The sequence below is a fragment of the Sceloporus undulatus genome, chromosome 1, assembly GCF_019175285.1.
Source record: "Sceloporus undulatus isolate JIND9_A2432 ecotype Alabama chromosome 1, SceUnd_v1.1, whole genome shotgun sequence".
In the NCBI taxonomy this organism is placed as follows: domain Eukaryota; kingdom Metazoa; phylum Chordata; class Lepidosauria; order Squamata; family Phrynosomatidae; genus Sceloporus; species Sceloporus undulatus.
Window position 1 is genome coordinate 376,832,248 of NC_056522.1, and position 19,176 is coordinate 376,851,423.

At 43.5% G+C, this 19,176-nt stretch overlaps 1 protein-coding gene across 1 annotated transcript in view; it reads left to right on the forward strand.

The window, feature by feature from the left end:
- The first annotated feature begins 210 nt into the window (after positions 1-210).
- LOC121917749 (maestro heat-like repeat-containing protein family member 2B) overlaps positions 211-19,176 on the forward strand; it is a 75,528-nt gene continuing 56,562 nt past the window's right edge. Inside the window, exons 1-11 of the mRNA XM_042443874.1 lie at positions 211-258; positions 2,445-2,543; positions 4,382-4,533; positions 5,577-5,717; positions 6,939-7,031; positions 7,833-7,979; positions 9,021-9,090; positions 10,166-10,282; positions 10,468-10,541; positions 11,664-11,786; positions 18,785-18,895. Coding sequence (XP_042299808.1) covers positions 219-258; positions 2,445-2,543; positions 4,382-4,533; positions 5,577-5,717; positions 6,939-7,031; positions 7,833-7,979; positions 9,021-9,090; positions 10,166-10,282; positions 10,468-10,541; positions 11,664-11,786; positions 18,785-18,895 — 1,167 coding nt within the window. The 5' untranslated portion in view covers positions 211-218. The remainder of the gene's footprint in view (positions 259-2,444; positions 2,544-4,381; positions 4,534-5,576; positions 5,718-6,938; positions 7,032-7,832; positions 7,980-9,020; positions 9,091-10,165; positions 10,283-10,467; positions 10,542-11,663; positions 11,787-18,784; positions 18,896-19,176) is intronic.

Sequence of the window (19,176 nt, forward strand, 5' to 3'; positions counted from 1 at the left end):
GGGGGCTGGGGCAGCATGAGTTACCATGCTAGGGTGAGATCAGTCTAGTGACACCACAGTCAGGAATAATTTCTTGATGCTATTTTTCTTCTTAGGGGGCTCCTGAAAAAACCAGCACACAAGCCAGCATGGTCCTCCTATCTCTGGCCAATTCTCATTTCAATGATGTGATGTATGAGCTTCAGCAAAGTGTCAAGATGGGGACGCTCCCTCACCACATGGTCTTCAGGACCCTGGGAAACCTGGCCTCTCGTTACGGTCTGATACTCTCCCAGTTCTTCATCCTTCCCTGTTATATGTTTAGATGGAAACTAGTGGGAAAGAGAAAAAAAATGGGCTCTTCTCAAGTCATTGGAAAGTTCCCTTTATGGACAGTAATGGCTAGGAAGGTAGAAGGCAGCAGGATAAGAGGAAGACCACATTACAGGTGGATAGGCTCCATCAAGGAAGCTACAGCCCTGACTTTGCAAGACCTGAGCAGGGCTGTTGCTAGAAGTCTACTGTACAGATCAATGGAAGTAATAGTGCCACTCTATTCTGCCTTGGTCAGGTCTCACCTGGAATACTGTGTAGAGTTCTGGGCACCACAATTCAAAAAGGATGTTGACAAATTGAGCATGTCCAAAGGAGGGCCACCAAAATGGTGAACGGCCTGGAAACCATGCCTTATAAGGAAAGACTTAGGGAGCTGGGTATGATTAGCCTGGAGACAGTTAAGAGGTGATATGATAGCCCTGTTTAAGCATTTTAAAGGGTGTCATATTGAGGATGGAGCAAGCTTGTTTTCTGCTGCTCCAGAGACTAGAACATGGAACAATGGATGCAAGCTACAGGAAAGGAGATTCCACCTCAGCATTAGGAGGAACTTCCTGACAGTAAGAGCTGTTTGACAGTGGAACAAACTCCCGCAGAGTGGAGTTTCCTTTGGAGGTCTTTAAACAGAGTCTGGATGGCCATCTGTTGGGGATGCTTTGATTGTGAGTTCCTGCATGGCAGGAGGTTGGGCAGGATGGCCTTGTGTTCTCTTCCAACTCTATGATTCTATGATCTATGATCTAGAGGTCTCCCATTCGTAGTTACCTTAAGTCACAGACACCTTAATTGCAGTTAACAAGAATTCCTAGAATTTGAGCCACCATGGGGCAGTGATTTGAACGTTGGACCAGGCTTCTGGAAGACCAGGGTTCTAATCCCCACTCAGCTGTGGAAACCCACTGAGTGACCTTGGGCAAGTTACAATTCCTCAACCTAGCAAGGCAATAGCAAAGCTCTTCTGAAAATAAAAATTGCCAAGAAAACTCTAGGAGCAGATTGCCAGAGGTCAGAGGCATGGGCCAAACAATTTTTCTGTGCCCCCCCCCCCTCATCCTCTTAGTGATTATCCCAGCTGATGTAAGGTCCTATCTCCAGATCTGGATGATGTATGGCCAGTTCAGCAGCAAACCTGGAGTGTACCACCCCTTAAACAGGTTGTTTTTTTTAAAAAAAAAACTTTTGTTCTGGATCTTCCAGAAAATTCAGAGCCCTCTATTACAATGCCAGGTGGCTGTTTGCAACCTGTCCTGTTCCTCACTGGTGTGAGTGGCTTGCTCTGAGGTCAGAATGAGGTGCTCAGCCATGGACATCTCTTTCTGACTTCAGAAACTCACACTGGTAATGTCAGTACTGGGTGGTGGCACAGCGGGACATGTATGGAAACAGGTGCCCAGTATTGCAATGGAGTGCCCAGGGGAACAGGGGAACATGGAGGCAGCTTTGGGACCATAATATTCCAGGCTGCTCCCAGAGTATTCTAGTCTGTGCAGAACCAGCCTTAGTCAACTGGAAGGAACATGACAACCACAACAAGAAGTACAAGAGCATGTATTGCCTTATGCCCCATAAGCATAGCCTAAGGTAGAAAATCCCACCATTATCTCTCCTAGAAATTTTGAAAGATGGCAATAATACATTCATATTAATTAATGTATATTAATGTATATTAGTGTATAATATATGCGTAATTAATGTATGTATGTAATTAAGGCCAGTGTGGCATAGTGGTTTGAGTGTTGGACTACGACTCTGGAGATGAGGATTGGATTTCCAGTTCAACCATGAAACCCATTGGGTGACCTTGAGCAAGTGACACTCTCTCAGCCTCAGGGGAAGGCAATGGCAAACCTCTTCTGAACAAATCATCCCAAGAAAAACCCCATTGTAGGCTCCCTTTAAGGTCACCATACGTTAGAAACAACTTGAAGGCATCAGCAGTAGCAACAACAGCAACAACACATTAATCTATGTAAACATTTCCTGTGTTGTTATGGCACTCAGAACCAGTTACCTAAAGTGCTTGCCTCACTCTGCTGGAGGGCAAGGGTGGCCTTTGCCTCCAAAATCGCACATTGGAATTGTGTGGTACCTGACAGACCCATGTTTGTATCTTTTTCTTCTCTCCACAGCACTCAAGTGCATCCCATTTTTGTCCCTGACCTTTGTGTATATAAGGGTGATGCTCAAGGTGCCCATGATAAGCCACATGAAAGAAGAAATATGTTATGGTGAGTAAGAAAAGAGGATCACTTTCTCTCCTTTTCACTTTATCCTTTACAGATCCCTTTCTTCCTCAGCATCCCAATGTCCCCTTCTTTCATAGGTTGCAGACCTTTTATGCCTCATTATCACTAACTCTGGGATTGTCTTCATGATTAAAATGCTCCTCATTCATTGGAATAAAATGCAGTGTGATTTGGAAGGGAGGCTGAAAAACTCCATAAACTCTGCAGAAAAAGTGTTCCTGGTTTTTATCAGCATATCCATGACAATCTGCAAGGATGTACATTATCAAATGAAGCCATCCATTCATTCCACATGACTGCACATTGTCGGCAGAGGGAGGGTGAATAGATGGAAATTTGCACACTAAAGTGAAGACAATTAAGTGTTGGTGCAAATGTGGTGCAATTTGCATTATACACTTACATGTAGAGTTCCCCTCTGTCAATCTCACTTATTCATTCCACTAGTTTAGCAAAATCAGTCAGTCATTCATTCTGTGAGGACTTTCACAGACTACACTACACCAAGGCCGCATTCCCACTTACAAATAAATCACTTTGCGAACCTAACTGATGGTTAGGTTTGGCGGCAGAGCGTGGTTCACACTACATTTTCCCTGATCGCATTTTCTTGCTGCAAAATAAAATAATATAACCCACTTGTGGTTCACATTCATGAATGAATCGATTCAAAATGGACCCGCTCAAGCTGACCAAAGGGCAAATTTAAATCGATTCAGATCCACATCTGGTTCACACTTGCGTGGAATTGATTTATCCAAAAAGACACAGAAAAAATCAGCATCAAAAAGATATGGGTTAAATGAGTCTAGTGCATGGCCCCCCTCTCCGAATTGCTTCAGTGGGTCGGTTCAAGTGCGAACCAGGGTCATTTAAACTGGTTCAATGATTTGTGATCTGGTTTAAAAGGTAGTGGGAATAAGACTCAATATAACAGTTTGATACCTCTTTCACTGCCATGACTCCCTCCTATGGAATCCTGGGATTTGTAGTTTGACAAGGGATGTAGAATTCATTGTAGACATGCACAAGAGCTCTCTAAGCACCTCACCAAACTATAGATCCCAGGATTCCACAGGATGGTATAAGGATGGGAGGAAAATTTAAAACTTTTTTTTAAGATGGTTGAAAAACAAATGTTTTCAAGTGTTGAGAAACCCTGATGAGATGAATCCTGGACTGATGGGAATCTTCAGTTTCAGATTTATTCTGTGCAAAAATTTCTTCACAGAAAATTCTATGATTGAGGTGTCAGTCTGTGCAAACTGAGTGTGCATACATTTCATTTTCAGCATAGAAAATGCTATTTTCTGTTCAAAACAACCACATGCATTTTTTTTTCACAGAATAAGTCCTGAATTGCAAATGAAAATCATTAAAATTACTAGTGGTTCCTTTCAAAAAGAAATCTGGTGAAGAATTGCATCCTAGAATGTAGCCATGCCAGTTAAACTGGTTCCAGAGTGAAATAACAACACTGCACTTAGAGTAGATAAAATTGTTTGTCTGAGGAATAAGTCATTTGCAAGAAAAGAGAAAATGGCCTGGAAAAGAGATAACCCTGGGATTTGTAGTTTGTGATGGACAAAGAAATAAACAAACCTCCCACCTATCCACAGAAGGGGCAATTGCAAATTCAGCAGCCATCTAACACATTTTCTCCCAGAGTCGAATGATAATAGCAGCAACATAACTGAAAGCTTTGCAAAATATTGTCCCTGCTTTTGTCAGTGAACAAGCTCTATGTAGCAGGAAAGCTGGCTTTCTGATTATCTTGGTCCACTGGTTGGACTTTTTGCATCTTTCCCTGTCTCTCACAGTCATGGAAAATTTCTGCACGGCGATAAACTATTACTACAAAAACTGGAGAGCCTGTTCGTTCCCAAGAGAGACCGAGTCCCAGCTCTGTAGTCCTGTCGTTCCCATCTACCATTGTCTGATTGGTGACTGGCTGCATGATGAGGAAATGAAAGTGAGCATCAGAACGTTCTTTTTCCTTTTGGATCCTCTTAGGTCCTCACTGGTGTGGGGCAGCCCAAAGTATCCTCCCAAAGTATTGTGATGCTTGGCGGCTGATTACACATGCATCCTACTAGGCCACTGAGTGCATCCACTGCCACCACAGGTCATTTCCCTCTGAGGTCAGAATAAGTGTTCTGTGTGATTTGAGATGTCTCTCTTACGGGTCCTGCTTAGCACCAGTGCCTGCTGTTGGCTTCCTTGGTGCTACCACACTGCAAAATAAATGCAGTTTGACACTGTAGTTTTTTGTGGGTTTTTCGGGCTATGTGGCCATGTTCTAGCTGTTTCTTTCTGACATTTTGCCAGCATCTGTCGCTGGCATCTTCAGAGAACATGGCCACATAGGCCGAAAAACCCACAAAAAACTATGGATGCTGGCCATGAAAGCCTTCGACTTTACAGTTTGACAGTGCTTTAACTGCCATGGCGGCTCCATCCTATGACATCCTGGAGTTTGTAACTTATTGTGGCACCAGAGCTCTCTTCCAGAGAAGGCTAAATATCTCATTTGTTGTTTTTATGTGCCTTGAAGTCATTTCCCACTTCTGGCAACCCTAAAGTGAACCTATCACAGGGTTTTCTTGGCAATACATGTTGATTCTACAGACTAACACAGCTATATATTTGAACTCTTTTCCCTGTAGTTTGCATCCGTTGTTGTCCAGAGACTGAGTGTCCCAGTCTCTGGAGCAGCAGAAAACAAACTTGCTCCACCCTTAGTATAATATCCTTTTGCGGATACATCTGAGGAAATAGACTTTAGTCTATGAAAGCTCATGCTACCAATTTCTTTCTTGCAGTTAGTCTCAAAGGTGCTACAAAATTTCTCTACAACTGATTCTACAGACTAACACAGCTATATCTTTGAATCCCTTTGGATAGTTAAACATGGCTATCATGTCCACTTTTAACCTTGTGGGAGCTAGCCACAGGATAGGGCACAGTGCTGGCACTGTGTTAAACGGAAACTCTTTCTGTTGGTCTCATTTGCAGGTCAAGGAGGCCTCTGTGAAAGCTCAGTGGCCAATGTTGGGAGTTTTGGTTCGCCGTAGAGAACAGCAAGAGGAAATCATCCGGAACATCCCAAAGGTTCTCCTTGAGAGCAGGATTCTCGACTCTTTCTTCGTAGCCAAAGTAAAGGAAGTCTCACTAGGAGAAATGTAACATTTTTGAAAATTTTGAAGCCACGACAGGAAAAACAACAACCTATTTTTTCCTGGGGGGGGGGGGGAACGGGGGGGGGGGGGGAGGTACATTTTCAGAAAAATTGGGGGGAAATGCAATATTAGCACCCTTTACTTGATTGAAAAAAATATAAATAATTTGGCTTGTCATAAAAATACTATCTTTGGTACATTAAAAGTCCAGTTTATTCAGATTAATTACAAAATGAGTTTGCAGTTGCACCTTCTTTCTCGTAGACTTGAGATCCATGTTCTTAATTATTCATGAAGGGGCAAGCTCCGTTATCCTCAATGGGGTGAGCCCCATAGAGCACACCCCCACATGCTAATGGAGGCACATCCCATTCAAGCCTGTGGAATGGATCCCTCACAAAAATGGATGGCTGATTGTATATTTATAAATGTTATCTTCTATTACAAATGGAGCTATGAGGCTATAAACAATAAAGATTAGTTGAACTTTAAAGAACCTGTTTGGTTTTGCCAGTTTGAAGAGTAGGAAAACAAAACTAAACAAAACAAAAAACCCAATTCAACCAGAATAAACCAAAGCCAGCATGGTACAGTGGTTTGAGTGCAGGACTTGGACTCTAGAGACCAGGGATTGACTCCTTGCTTGGCTATGGAAACCCATTGGGTGACCTTGGGCAACTCACACTCTAGAGTTTATCAGACAAGGGAAATTGGAAGTATAATCCAATGGCAATCCGAACGCAATCATGGGGTTTAACATTATTGTGTGATAGACCACCACAGGCAATTTTGGGCAATGGGAGGTCAGTCCGAATGCAATCATGGGGTTTCATGTTATTGAGTGATAGACTACCACACACAATTTCGGGCAATGGCAAGCTATTTTCAGGCAATGGGAAGTCAGTTTGAATGCAATTCGAATTCACATAAATTTGCTGAAGTAGCAAATTCACGTGAATGTGTTCTGGCCCCACTTTCTTTTCATTCGAAATTAAGAGAAATTCCTCCCGTGTGATAAACTCTTCTGACAAGACAGCCTCCAAAGGCAGGGCTGGTTCATATAAGGTTTGCACATTTTCTGCCCATAAATAAATATCAAGAGGAGACTTCTGGTGCCCAGTTTTTCATAAACGCTCTTTTTGTATCATGAGCAAGCTTTGCGTTGGGATGTCTCATGAATCCCGATTCCTATTTTCAGAGGCTCAGTCTTTTCCTGGACGTCTGTGAGGAATGTAAACCCCACATTCCCAAGAAGATATTCCAGACTCTTTGTGACTTCGTGTTCAAGCAGGTGAGACAATAGGGCTTTATGATTTTGCTGGACCATGAAGATCTTTGCAACCTTGAGGCTGGAGCTTGGAAAAACAATAACAATCCCCATGGAGCGAGGTGAGGAGCAACAGCTAATCAACAATTAACATCAATTAAAACATGCAACAGTTTAAAAGGGGAAATAAGACATACACATTTTAGAACAGATTACATTTAAAATTCAACATCTTAATTCACAATTTAAAATTATCTGGATAATTCCATAGCATTGAGCCATGGTAGTTAAAGCAGTGTCAAACTGCATCATTTGTGCAGTGCACATGCAGCCTAAGGCTGCATCCGCACTGCAGAAATAATCCAGTTTGACACTGCTTTAACTGTCATGGCTTCATGCTATTCAATCCTTGGGCTTGTAGTTTGTTGTGGCACCAGTATTCTCCGACAGAGAAGGATAGATGTCTCACAAGACTACAGTTGCCAGAAATTCCTAGCATTGAGCCATGGCAGTTAAAGTGGAGCTACACTGAATTATTTTTTGCAAGGATCTCCTTAAATCAGCAATGACTTGAAGGCACCCAACAATAATGCAAAAGTGTAAAACCCCTCTCTAGTTTTCCATCTGGCAACCATCCCATGTTTCCATTAAATGTACTTCCTGGGGTGGTGGAAAAGAGAAAAGGGTTCTTCTGAGAAGATCTCAAAGCAAATGCAAGTTCATATAGGAGAAAACAGTCCTTCAGGTAATCTGGATCGAGCCATATAGGGCTTTATAGGTATTTAAATGGCACTATTACCAACTTGAATTCATTATCTGTTCCAGATTCTACCACTCAGCACTCCAGTCCAACAAGTGAAGAAGTCCCCAAAGACTGTGGAGCGGTTCACACATCCCAGCTGGAAACCTGAAATCCAAATGACTATAGTGGAAACAAAGGCTAAGAAAGAAGGGTCAGCTACATGTGATCTGGTATTATACCATTGTGTGTCTCATTTAGCTCACATGGGGATAAATTCTATGCTCAGTCATGGAAACCCACTGGGTGAGCTTGGGCAAGTCACACTCTCTCAGTCTCAGAGGAAGACAGTGGCAAACCACCTGTAAACAAACTTGCCAAGAAAATCCCATGATAGGTTTGCCTTAGGGTTGCCATAAGTTGGAAATGACTTGAAGGCACACAACAACAACAACAGCAACAACATAGTCCCAATTAGAGTGAGGTAGGAGTTCATACAGTTGTGCAACATTGCCATTCAGCACCAGAGTTGTCTTGAACAACGAATCCTTGACTCCACATATACAGCGGATCTTGGTATTCGCTGGGGTTTTGGATACCCCAGCGAATACCAAGTCAAGTCCCATTAAATACAATGGCATAATAAAATGGTGTCCCTATATACAATAGCAAAACCAAGGTTTGGTTTTTGGAATTTATATCTTTTTTAAGCCATGGATGATTTGAATCCATAGATAAAGAATCTGTGGATATGGAGGACCAACTGTACCTCTATGCTGCTGAATTCTTGAGGTCAGATACTTGCCAAAACCTTTAGTGTCCAGGGATGTCAAAATGAGGGAATTGTCTCCCTGAATAAAAATTCTACCTTCAACCTGAAGGAATTCAGTTTTCCTTCTGTCCCCATATTTCTTGCATTGTAATAATTAAAGATTCAGCTGAGCATTTAGAAATATGGTTTAGGCATCCAAAGAAAGTGGGCAGGCAAAGTGAACAAGAGAATGCAAGCACAGCAGATATAAATGGAAAAGTTTGTGATGTGAACTGTTTTCAGGATCTCACCCTTGGCAATGCTAGAAATTTGGGAAGACTTCACTGGGGCCAAACTTCTTATTTGGAGAAGCAGTGCCTTCATTTGTCCCCCCATAGCTTACTACTGCATCTCTCAAATATTATAAGAAATAAAACCTATTTGTAAGACCTTGCCCAGTTCTTTGTCTGATCTGAGAAGATTACTGCTTCTCCTGAAATCTTCTTTTTCTTGCTTCTTACAGTCCTATTATAGAGATCGACAGCTGTGCAAAGATCATTGCAATATCCTTATGGATGCTTTTGGCCACTTAGGTAAGAACTGGGGCTTTGAACACTGGCCCTGCATAAGACTTCTTGGATTTTAGGGTGCATCTACACTGTAGAAATAATGCAGTTTGACTCCATCCTACAGAATCCTGGGATTTGTAGTTTTGTGAAGCACCAGTACTCTTTGGCATAGAGTCCTAAAGATATTATAAAACTAGAAATCCCAGGACTTCATTTACTGTTCACAGAAGGGTGAACCACCTCTACTAGAATTCCAAGAGTAGCAATTCATTTTTTCAGTCAGTCTCAGTGGCCCCTGTGTACTTGCAATATTTTTTTAAATGTAATATTAGAAAAACTACTGTACTTTTAAAGTACAAAAAAATATTGTTTAAATTACAAAGAAAAGATGAAAAAAGAAATGTGAGGAAGATATACATGCACTTGTATACATAAAAGTGTGATTCTTCTCCCATCGCTTTGATTTCCATTTCTTTAATCATCTTCCATCACTTTCAAAAGAAAAGTCCTGTTGGCATTTTCTGTATGTATGAGTTTAGTGAAGTAGCTGGAGTTTCCCCCCTCCGATACAAAATAGATGCATTTATTTCAAGGCTGCAGAAGTGGGGTTGTTCATGCAATGACTTTATTCATGGCTACACATTTCATGGGGATGCACATTGCTGATTGCATCACATACAGAATTGATTATGCATTCCACATGGATGTGTATGTGCTTTCGGTTGGCTATTTGGTAGGGCATTGGGTGTCTTGATTTAGTTATAAAATCTCACCACTCAACATTAGGGTTACATCACACAATGTATGCATAATTCTACATGTAGAGATTTTTGTTATGCAACCTCAATGTATAATCTCAGCCAATATTTTCCACAGGTGTACATATAAATATTTCCATAAGTTTTGAAGCAGTGATCCCTTCTGCTCAGGCATAGATTGCATTGAACAAGAACTTTGGCATCATAAGGATGCCACTCTTTTGAAAAAGGAACCCACTACCAGGAAATTCTGTGGCAGATTTTGCTGGCATCTCACCATCGATGGTGATCATGGTGAAATGCTTGTGTTCTCTGAAAATGTACCTTTTTCCTTCACCCAGTCTGCTGCTGCCCTGCTGAAGCATTGGATTTCTTGCAGACCCAAATGAAGAATGATGCTGAAGAGATCCGTGTAGAATTTTTAAGGAACTTGAAAATGATTGTTGGCAGGGATGAGCGTAAGTAGCAAATGCCATGCGCCAAATAATGCACTTAGTGACTTGGAGGGGAAAGAGCTCTCACTGTTTGCTCAGTGATTGCTGAGATCATGTTTTTAAAACATTGTTTTGTGAATCTCTGTGGAAAAAATATATGTCAAGAACTGTTGGTATTAGATTCTCATCTCTCTCTCTCTCTCCTCCAGCAAGTTCAACAAGAAACTGGAAGCGCCCAGTTGTGGAAGCTGTGAAATGCCTTATAGATGATCACCGTGAAACAGTAAGACCAGATGGGATGGTTTCCTTGTAATAAGTTTTTTAAAAAAGGAAATTGCAGTCAAGCTGTTGCTGTTACTTTGTTTTTACTAGTCCACAGGGTCTGCTCCTGCCATCTTTGGCCACCTCTTGGAGCTCACCCCTGAGGCCTATAATAAATCTTTCCAATTTATTTAGTGTGACATCTGGCCATCCTTTTGTTGCTGTTAACTGCCTTCAGGTTGACCACAACTCATGGCGACCCTATTGATGGGACATCTCCAAGACCCCCTGTGCTTCACTGTTCTGCTTAGGTCGTGCAACTCAGGCCTGTGGCCTCACTGACTGAATTCATCCATCTAGCATGTGGTCTTCCTGTCTTTCTGCTTCCCTCCACCTTTCCTAGCATTATTGTCTTTTCCAATGCGTCATGCCTTCCCATGATGTGGCCAAAGTATGACTGCCTCAGTTTAGTCATCCTAGCTTGATCTGTTCAAGGACCCATTTGTTCTAGGACCCATTTGCTATCCTTTAAATTTCCCATAATGCCACTGGTCAGGTTATGAGGTATTGTGGGAAATTAAAATGATGGCTAACACCAGTCACTCTAGGCTGCCTGGTGCAGTGCCACCCCACCTAAGAATATTATCACGCCAGCCTCATGTCTCATGAAAATCTTGTTATGAAAGAAAATAGGAACATCCTGATTTGAAAACGTTTCTTATCACACCTTTCTCAAAAGCAAGGTCATTAATGAGTTTTGCCCATCAATGAAAAGGTGCATTATAGTAGCAGAGCAGCAGCAGGACAGACACAATGTTATCTGATAAGTTCCAGCCAAAGACACTTTTATCCTGTTAAAATTTCACTTTTTAGCCTTGTGTGATAAGGTCCTAAGCCTACTGAGCTGGCTGCAACCAGGTGGGGAGGGAGAGGAATACACCACATTACATTTCTCTTGGGGATGGGGACTGTCCAACTTGGATCTGGCTCAACTTTCATGCCTTTTAAGTCTGGGATAAGCAACTGTACTGGGGAATCAGGTGCTAATTTCTGCTCCCACGGCTGCAGCGTTGCATGTGGAATGTAGCAGAAGTGACCTTCCTTCATTCCTTCTTACCTTCCTTCCTTCCTTTCTCTGTGACAGGTAAGGAGAGCAACCCTGTGCTTTATTAAGGAGCTTCTTCGCTCTCAAAGCGTGGAGGGCTGTGCCGTGTGGGACATGGTTGCCTACATCTTCAAGCAGTTCACTATGCCTGTCAGCCAGCTGGTAAGTCAGAGTTAAAATCACTAAAATGCCCATTGTACTATATTTCCAGCGGCAGGGTGAGCCACTGCCCTGGAGGTATCCAAGTCTCTGAACCTATTATGGGGGACAGGGCTTAGCACCCTAGTTATCTCCTTTTAAGTTCATACTGTTAACCTAGAACAGATTCATCACTCTGCTGCCATGGAAGCCACCAGCTGCTACTGATGTTGCATGAACAGGTGACTTCCCAATATCTACTGGACTACCACCTGCTCTGATACTTGTTTGCTCAGGACTTTATCACACAAAGCTAGGGAAGCAGAATTTTAACAGGATAAAAGCATCTTTGGATGGTACTTATCACACAATGTTGTGTCCATCCTTCAACATTCTATTCATTACTTAGAATCATAGAATCATAGAACATAGAGTTGGAAGAGACCACTAGGGCCATCCAGTCCAACCCCCTGCAATGCAGGAAATCCAAATCAAAGCATCCCTGACAGATGGCCGTCCAGCCTCTGTTTAAAGACCTCCAGAAGGAGACTCTATCACCCCCGAGGGAGTGCATTCCACTGTCGAACAGCCCTTACTGTCAGGAAGTTCCTCCTAATGTTCAGGTGGAATCTCTTTTCCTGTAGCTTGCATCCATTGTTCCGGGTCCTGTTCTCTGGAGCAGCAGAAAACAAGCTTGCCTCCCTCCTCAATAGACATCCTTTCAAATATTTAAACAGGGCGATCATATCACCTCTTAACCTTCTTTTCTCCAGGCTAAACATCCCCAGCTCCCTAAGTCGTTCCTCATAGGGCATGGTTTCCAGACCCTCACCATTTTGTTGCCCTCCTTTGGACACGCTCCAGTTCTCAATGTCCTTTCTGAATTGTGGTGCCCAGAACTGGAAACAATATTCTAGGTGGGGCCTGACCAAAGCAGAATACAGTGGCATTATTAATTCTCCTGATCTAGACACTATACTGCATGGATGCAGCCTAAAATAGCATTGGCCTTTTAGCTGCCGCATCACACTGTTCACTCATGTTCAACTTGTGGTCCACTTGGACTCCTAGATCCCTTCACACATAGTTTCATTCAGCCAGGTGTCACCCATCCATATCTGTGCATTTTATTTTTCCGCCCTAAGTGCAAACCTTACATTTCTCTGTGTTGAATTTCATTTTGTTAGCTTTGGCCCAGCTTCTAGTCTATTCAGGTCATTGAATCTTGATCCTGTCCTCTGGAGTATTAGCTATTCCCCCTAATTTTGTGTCATCTGCAAATTTGATAAGTATGCTTCCAATTCTGTCACCAGGTCATTGATAAAGATGTTGAATAGCACTGGGCCCAGGACAGAGCCCTGTGGGACCCCATGGTCACTTCTCTCCAGGATGAAAAGGAGCCATTGTTGAGCACCCTTTGGGTTCGGCCGGTCAACCAATTACAGATCCATGTAACAGTTCCTTGTCTAGCCCACATTTTACCAGCTTGTTTGCAAGTATGTCATGGGAAACCTTGTCGAAGGCTTACTGAAATCAAGATATACTATATCCACAGCATTCCTTTTCATCTACCAAGCGGGTAATTTTATCAAAGAAAGATTAGGTTTGTCTGGCATGACTTGTTTCTCTGAAACCCATGTTGACTTTTATGTAATTATGGCGTTGCCTTCTAGATGTTCACAGATCTCTGTTTAATGATCGCTCCAGAATCTTTCCTAGTACTGATGTCAGACTAACTGGACGATAATTGTTGGGATCCTCTTTTTTCCCCTTTTTGAAGATGGGGACAATGTTTGCTCTCCTCCAGTCTGCTGGGATCTCTCCTGTTTTCCAGGAGTTTTCAAAGATTATTGCCAATGGCTCCAATATTACATTTGCCAGTTCTTTAATACCCTTGGATGGAGTTCATCTGGTCCCGGAGACTTAAATCATTTAGATTAATAAGGTGTTCCTCTACTATCCTTTACTTATTCTGTGCTGAAATTCCCCTATTCTGTGTCCTCTGCTCCATTATCCTAGGTTGAGTACCCTTTTGCCTTTTCTGAGAAGACTGAGGCAAAGAAGGTGTTGAGTAATGCTGCCTTTTCTCTGTCCCTGTTAACATTTGCCATCCTCTCGACGCAATGGCCCCTACCATTTTTCCTTCTTCTTACTGTTGCTGGCAGACATATCCAAAAAAGCCCTTTTGTTGTCTTTAACCTCTCTAGCAAGCCTGAGTTCATTCTGCGCTTTAGTTTTCTGACTTTACCCCACACATGCCTGCTATTTCTTTGAATTCCTTTTTTGTGATTTCCCCCTTTTTCCATTTCTTATACATCTTCCGTTCCATTTCAAACTTAGCTCGGTTGAAAGTTCCTTAGTCATCCATCTGGTTTCTTGAGACACCTCCCGTTTTTCTTTCTCACTGGAACGGTTTGAAATTGGGCCTTCAGTATCCCCTTTTGAGAAAGTCCCATCCGTCCTGAACTCCTTTATCTTTAGTATTTCTGACCATGGAATCGCTCTCAATACTTCTCTAAGTTTACTGAAATCCGCTCTCCTAAAGTCTAGGATGCGTGTCTGACTATGCCTGGCTTCTCCTTTCCACTGTATTACAAACTCCAGGAGAACATGGTCACTTCCCCTAATGATCCCACCACTTGCACCCCAATACCAAGTCATCCTTGTTGGTTAGGATCAGATTAAAATAGCTGACCCCCTGTGTGCCTCTTCCACCTTTTGGGACCATGAAATAGTCTTCAGGCAAGTGAGGAATTGTTTAGACCTTGTGCATTTGGCTGAGTTTGACTTCCAGCAAATATCAGGGTAGTTGAAGTCGCCATCAACTACAATCTCTCTTTCTGACTGTGTGGTCATCTGTTTCTAGAAAGACATCATCCAATTCCTCCGTCTGACTTGGAGGTCTGTAGGAGACTCCCCCGTAACATCCTTGTTTGTTTCTCTCCCCTTTGATTCTCTATCCAGATGCTCTCCACCTGGCTTCCATGATTGATGTCCTGGATCTCTCACTGGTGTAAATACTCGACAACATATAGTGCTATTCCTCCTCCTTTCTTATTTGGCCTATTTCTCTTGAAAAGGTTATACCCATCTATTTCCACATTCCAATCATGAGACTAATCCACACCAGGTTTCAGTGATGCCTATAATCATATTTTGCTTTGTTTGTACTAGGAGTTCGAGTTCATCTTGCTTATTTCCCATGCTCTGTGCATTAGTGTAGAGACATCGCAGACCATGGTTCCCTTTTACTTGCTGCTGTGCAAGTTTTTTTGCCTCCCACTGTTGGGTCCTTGCACTTTTTGCCTTGTCTCCTCTATGTCAGTTTGACTATGTTCGCCATCCTTTCGCCTTCCTTAATATTGCCTCCCTTCCCTCGGAACTCCAGTTTAAAGCTCTCCTGATCAAGTTCTTGAGACGTGGCAAAAACATTTCTTCCAACTGGCGTGAGATGCAACCCATCTGTTGCAAGAAGTCCCTCCTCATGGGAACCGCAGCCCATGGATCGAAGAATCCAAATCCTTCTCGGCGGCACCATCTGCGAAGCCAGTTGTTCACATCCGCGATTTTCCTTCCCCCGTGGACCATGCCCTTCAACTGGCAGAAGAGACGAGATGACAACCTGTACACCATTCCTTTCAGCTTCCTACCAAGCGCCTCGTAATCCCTTTTGATGTTCTGAATGCTGTGTCTTGCAGTATCATTAGTTCCCACGTGGACCAAAAGGAAGGGTATTTGTCAGTAGGCTTGACCAGTCTTGTCAGCCTGCCTGTCAACATCACGGATCTTTGCACCTGGAAGACAACACACACCTCCGAGACATCTGTCAGGCCTACAAATCACGCTTCTGTACCCCTCAGCAAGGAGTCCCCCACTACGACCACACGCCTCCTCCGAGGCTTAGCAGCGACTGTTCCTCGGGTGGGACTCGGCACTCCCCTGCTCTGTCCCTGAAGTCTGTCCATGCTGCCTTCTTCATCCTCCTTGATAAGGGAAAGAGCTTCAAATCGATTCTCTAGCTGCAAGCTCCCAGAACAATCCCTTCTTGGCTTACTTCTCTTTGTGACTTCCTCCAGCGGTCTGCCTCCTCTGTTCGGCAAGTGACCTCTTCCACCCTAGCATCTTCCTTGCATGGTACTCATCCAAGAGGGTTAGTTCTATTGTGTCCAGAAAATCCTCTTGTTCCCTAAATGCTGAAGTGTAGCTACTCTGGACTCCAGCTGCTGCACTTTCTCCTCCAAGAGTGCTACCAACTTGCACTTGGTGCATGTGAAGTTGTCCACTTCTGTAGGCAAGAAGAGAAACATCGCACAAGAGTTGCAGGTGACCTGCAGCAGATCCCTCGTTGTCCATACTGCAAAGTCTTAGTAATGAATATAACGGTCAATCTACTGGAATACTTCTTTAAAGGAATGTACTGGCTGTTTGTTACACTTTAAAGGGAAGGTTCTGTTCAATATCTGATTCTAACCGGATGCCACTTGAGCAGAGTTGTTGAATTAAAGAACTACTAAAATTGAGCACAATGAGCCACGGTCCTCAAGCACACGGTCTCAAAATGGCTGCCAAGCAGCTCCTTCCTCTCCTCTCTCTGGCCGGACTGCTCTGGAAGGCTCTGGAAGTTGGTATATAAAGCTAGTCGGCTAGCTCCGCCCCCTGTGTGACTCACAGATGTGACTCACAGAAGCCCTCCCCTTCAGTAAGGGCACACGGTCCTCAAGACACACGGTCTCAAAATGGCTGCCAGCAGCTCCTCTCCTCTCTCTCTCTGGCCGGACTGCTCTGGAAGGCTCTGGAAGTTGGTATATAAAGCTAGTCTGCTAGCTCCGCCCCCTGTGACTCACAGATGTGACTCACAGAAGCCCCCCCTTCAGCAATGAGCACACGGTCTCAAGCACACGGTGTCAAAATGGCTGCCAAGCAGCTCCTCTCCTTCTCCTCTCTCCTGGCCGGACTTGTAGTGTACCTTTTCATTGACAGCTGAAACCTGTCAATAGGCTCCCCATCTCGCTGCGATAGGTCCCTTCCACTGCAGTTCGGCTTCTCAGAAAGTCATATAGTGTCAGTGGGCATGATTCTGCTCCTGTCCTCCTTTCTCCGTTTCTCCTTGTAGTGATTGTGGCCATTAACACCTTCCTGAAGCTGGCTGCTGTGAATGTCAGTGTGCTGTAGGCGGAGCAGCACACACACAGCATCCAGTTTCAGGAGGTGGTTGGAAGCCACTCATTCCTTCCCTTCTTCCTGAAGGCAGCATTGGGCAGTGCGGAAAACAATTCCTGCAACCATGGCTTGCCAAAGCCCTGTCATGAGGGAAAGTGTGATCAGAAACTATGGCAAACTGGCATGCTTCCATTTTTAAACTGGAGTGACTGTGGCAAGACAGCAGGCTGGTGTGATAAAGTCCTCACTTTGGGGTGTTTCCTTGCAACAGTGGAAAAAAGGATGAGACAGACAACCCAACAAGAGGCTGGCTCACTGGCCATTGTTAGGCCCACAGGTGCTTCTATTTACCCCTCATCCTTTGATATCAGAAATGGAATAAAACATAGGCTGGGTGACCCTTCTACAACCCCAATTGTGGATATCATGACTAGAAAGCAGCCCTTGAATGTAGGCTAGCAAACAGGAGGTGCATTGAGGCCCCCGGCTTTAATTGATTCCGGACATTCAGGAGGTGAGGAGATACAAGACTATAAAACAATGGGCTGCAGATTTAATATAAGCAAAGCACCAACTTTCTTGCATGCTAATCCCCTCTGCCTGGAAACGTGTGTCTATTGCCACTCATTCATACCTCAGTGTCACCACATTGGAAAACCATTTCAAAGCAACACCAAACTCATTTCAAAGTATTTAAATCCATTTCAAAGTGACTGCAAGACCATTTGGTCTTTTCAACCCCTTGGAATCTGCCCCAAGGCATATTTTTGATATAAATATCAGGGCTTTTTAGTAAGTCTTTGGCTTAGTCTAGCTGCAAGTAGAAATGCTGCTGATTTGCTTGAATAAGCACCGCTATCACTCACCACTCCCACTTGCCAAGGGAGCAATTGAGTCCTCATTCCATTCCTAGACCACCAGCCATTGGAGTTAAGATCCATTCAGGTGTACAGTAATATCACTGTTAGTGAATCCCTAGAATTCTTGCATTTGCTGTGTTCTCCTTCCCTTGGTTATCATGCCTGACCTTTTTCTTTGAGATGCTTAAATTATATTTCTTCATCCTCAATTCAAATATTAAATTACTGCAATTGTAGAAATTTGGGGACTGAGCAACACTCTAATTTTGCCTTTTGCCCTTGCCAAACCTACACCCCAGAGTTTGGCTTATTAGGAGATGGTAAATAGGGGCAGGGAAAGTGGCTTACTGGGCTAGAACTCCTAGAGTCCATGTTTAAAGGATTCTAGGCATTGTAGTCCAGGGGCGGTCAACTGTAGCATATTTGAAGATGGTTTTTGTCCTCCTGGGATCCTCCAGGAGCCATGTAGATAGCTAAAGCAGTCTTGGAGAGAGTAGGCTGGCCCAGTTCCATCAGGGGCTAGCCTGAAGAAGGAGGCTCCTCCCTCCCTGTCATCGTTCGGCCTCTGAGGGAGAGAGTAGGCTGGCCCAGTTCCATCAGGGGCTAGCCTGAAGAAGAAGAGCCCTCCCTCCGGTCCATCTGCTTTGGTCCAGGCCTCAGAGGGAGAGAAGAATGCTGGACCTGATTCCCTCCCCCCCTCACCATTTCCTTCTCCTTTTGTGTCGTGTCTTTTAGATTGTAAGCCTGTGGGCAGGGAACTGTCTGTTATCCCCTCTATTGTAAACCGCTCGGATTCCCAGTGATTGGGCGGTATATAAATAAAACCTATTATTATTATTATTATTATTATTATTATTATTATTATTATTGGAACCACCCATAGCCCCATGATCACACTTCCCCCACCCCTGTTGTACTCAAAAACAGTCACTCTCCTCTACTCTTAGTGTGTGACTTTTTTTTCTTAACCAGGTTATTCTCTGGTTTGTCTTGCCAATGCAGGGGAAAGACCTTTTTGCTGACCAAAAAGAAAGAGAAAAGGAAGAACTCATTCAGGATCTTTGTATTGATGCCTTGGAGCATCTCAACACTTCTGCTGAAGGGATGAGTAAAGTGAGTGGCTTGTCTGGATGTAGTAGGCATAGCAATATATAAGAGAGCCAGCATGGTGTAGTGGTTTGTGTGTTGGACAAGGACACTGTGGGTGCATCTAAACTATAGAAATAATGTAGTCTAGCGCCACTTTAATTGCCATGGCTCCATCCTTGTAGTTTTGTGCCACACCAGCACTCTTTGGCAGAAAAGGCTAAAAATCTTGTGAAACTACAAATCCCAGGATTCCATAGGATGGAGTTACAGCACTTAAATGGAAAGAGGAGCAATTAAATAAATAA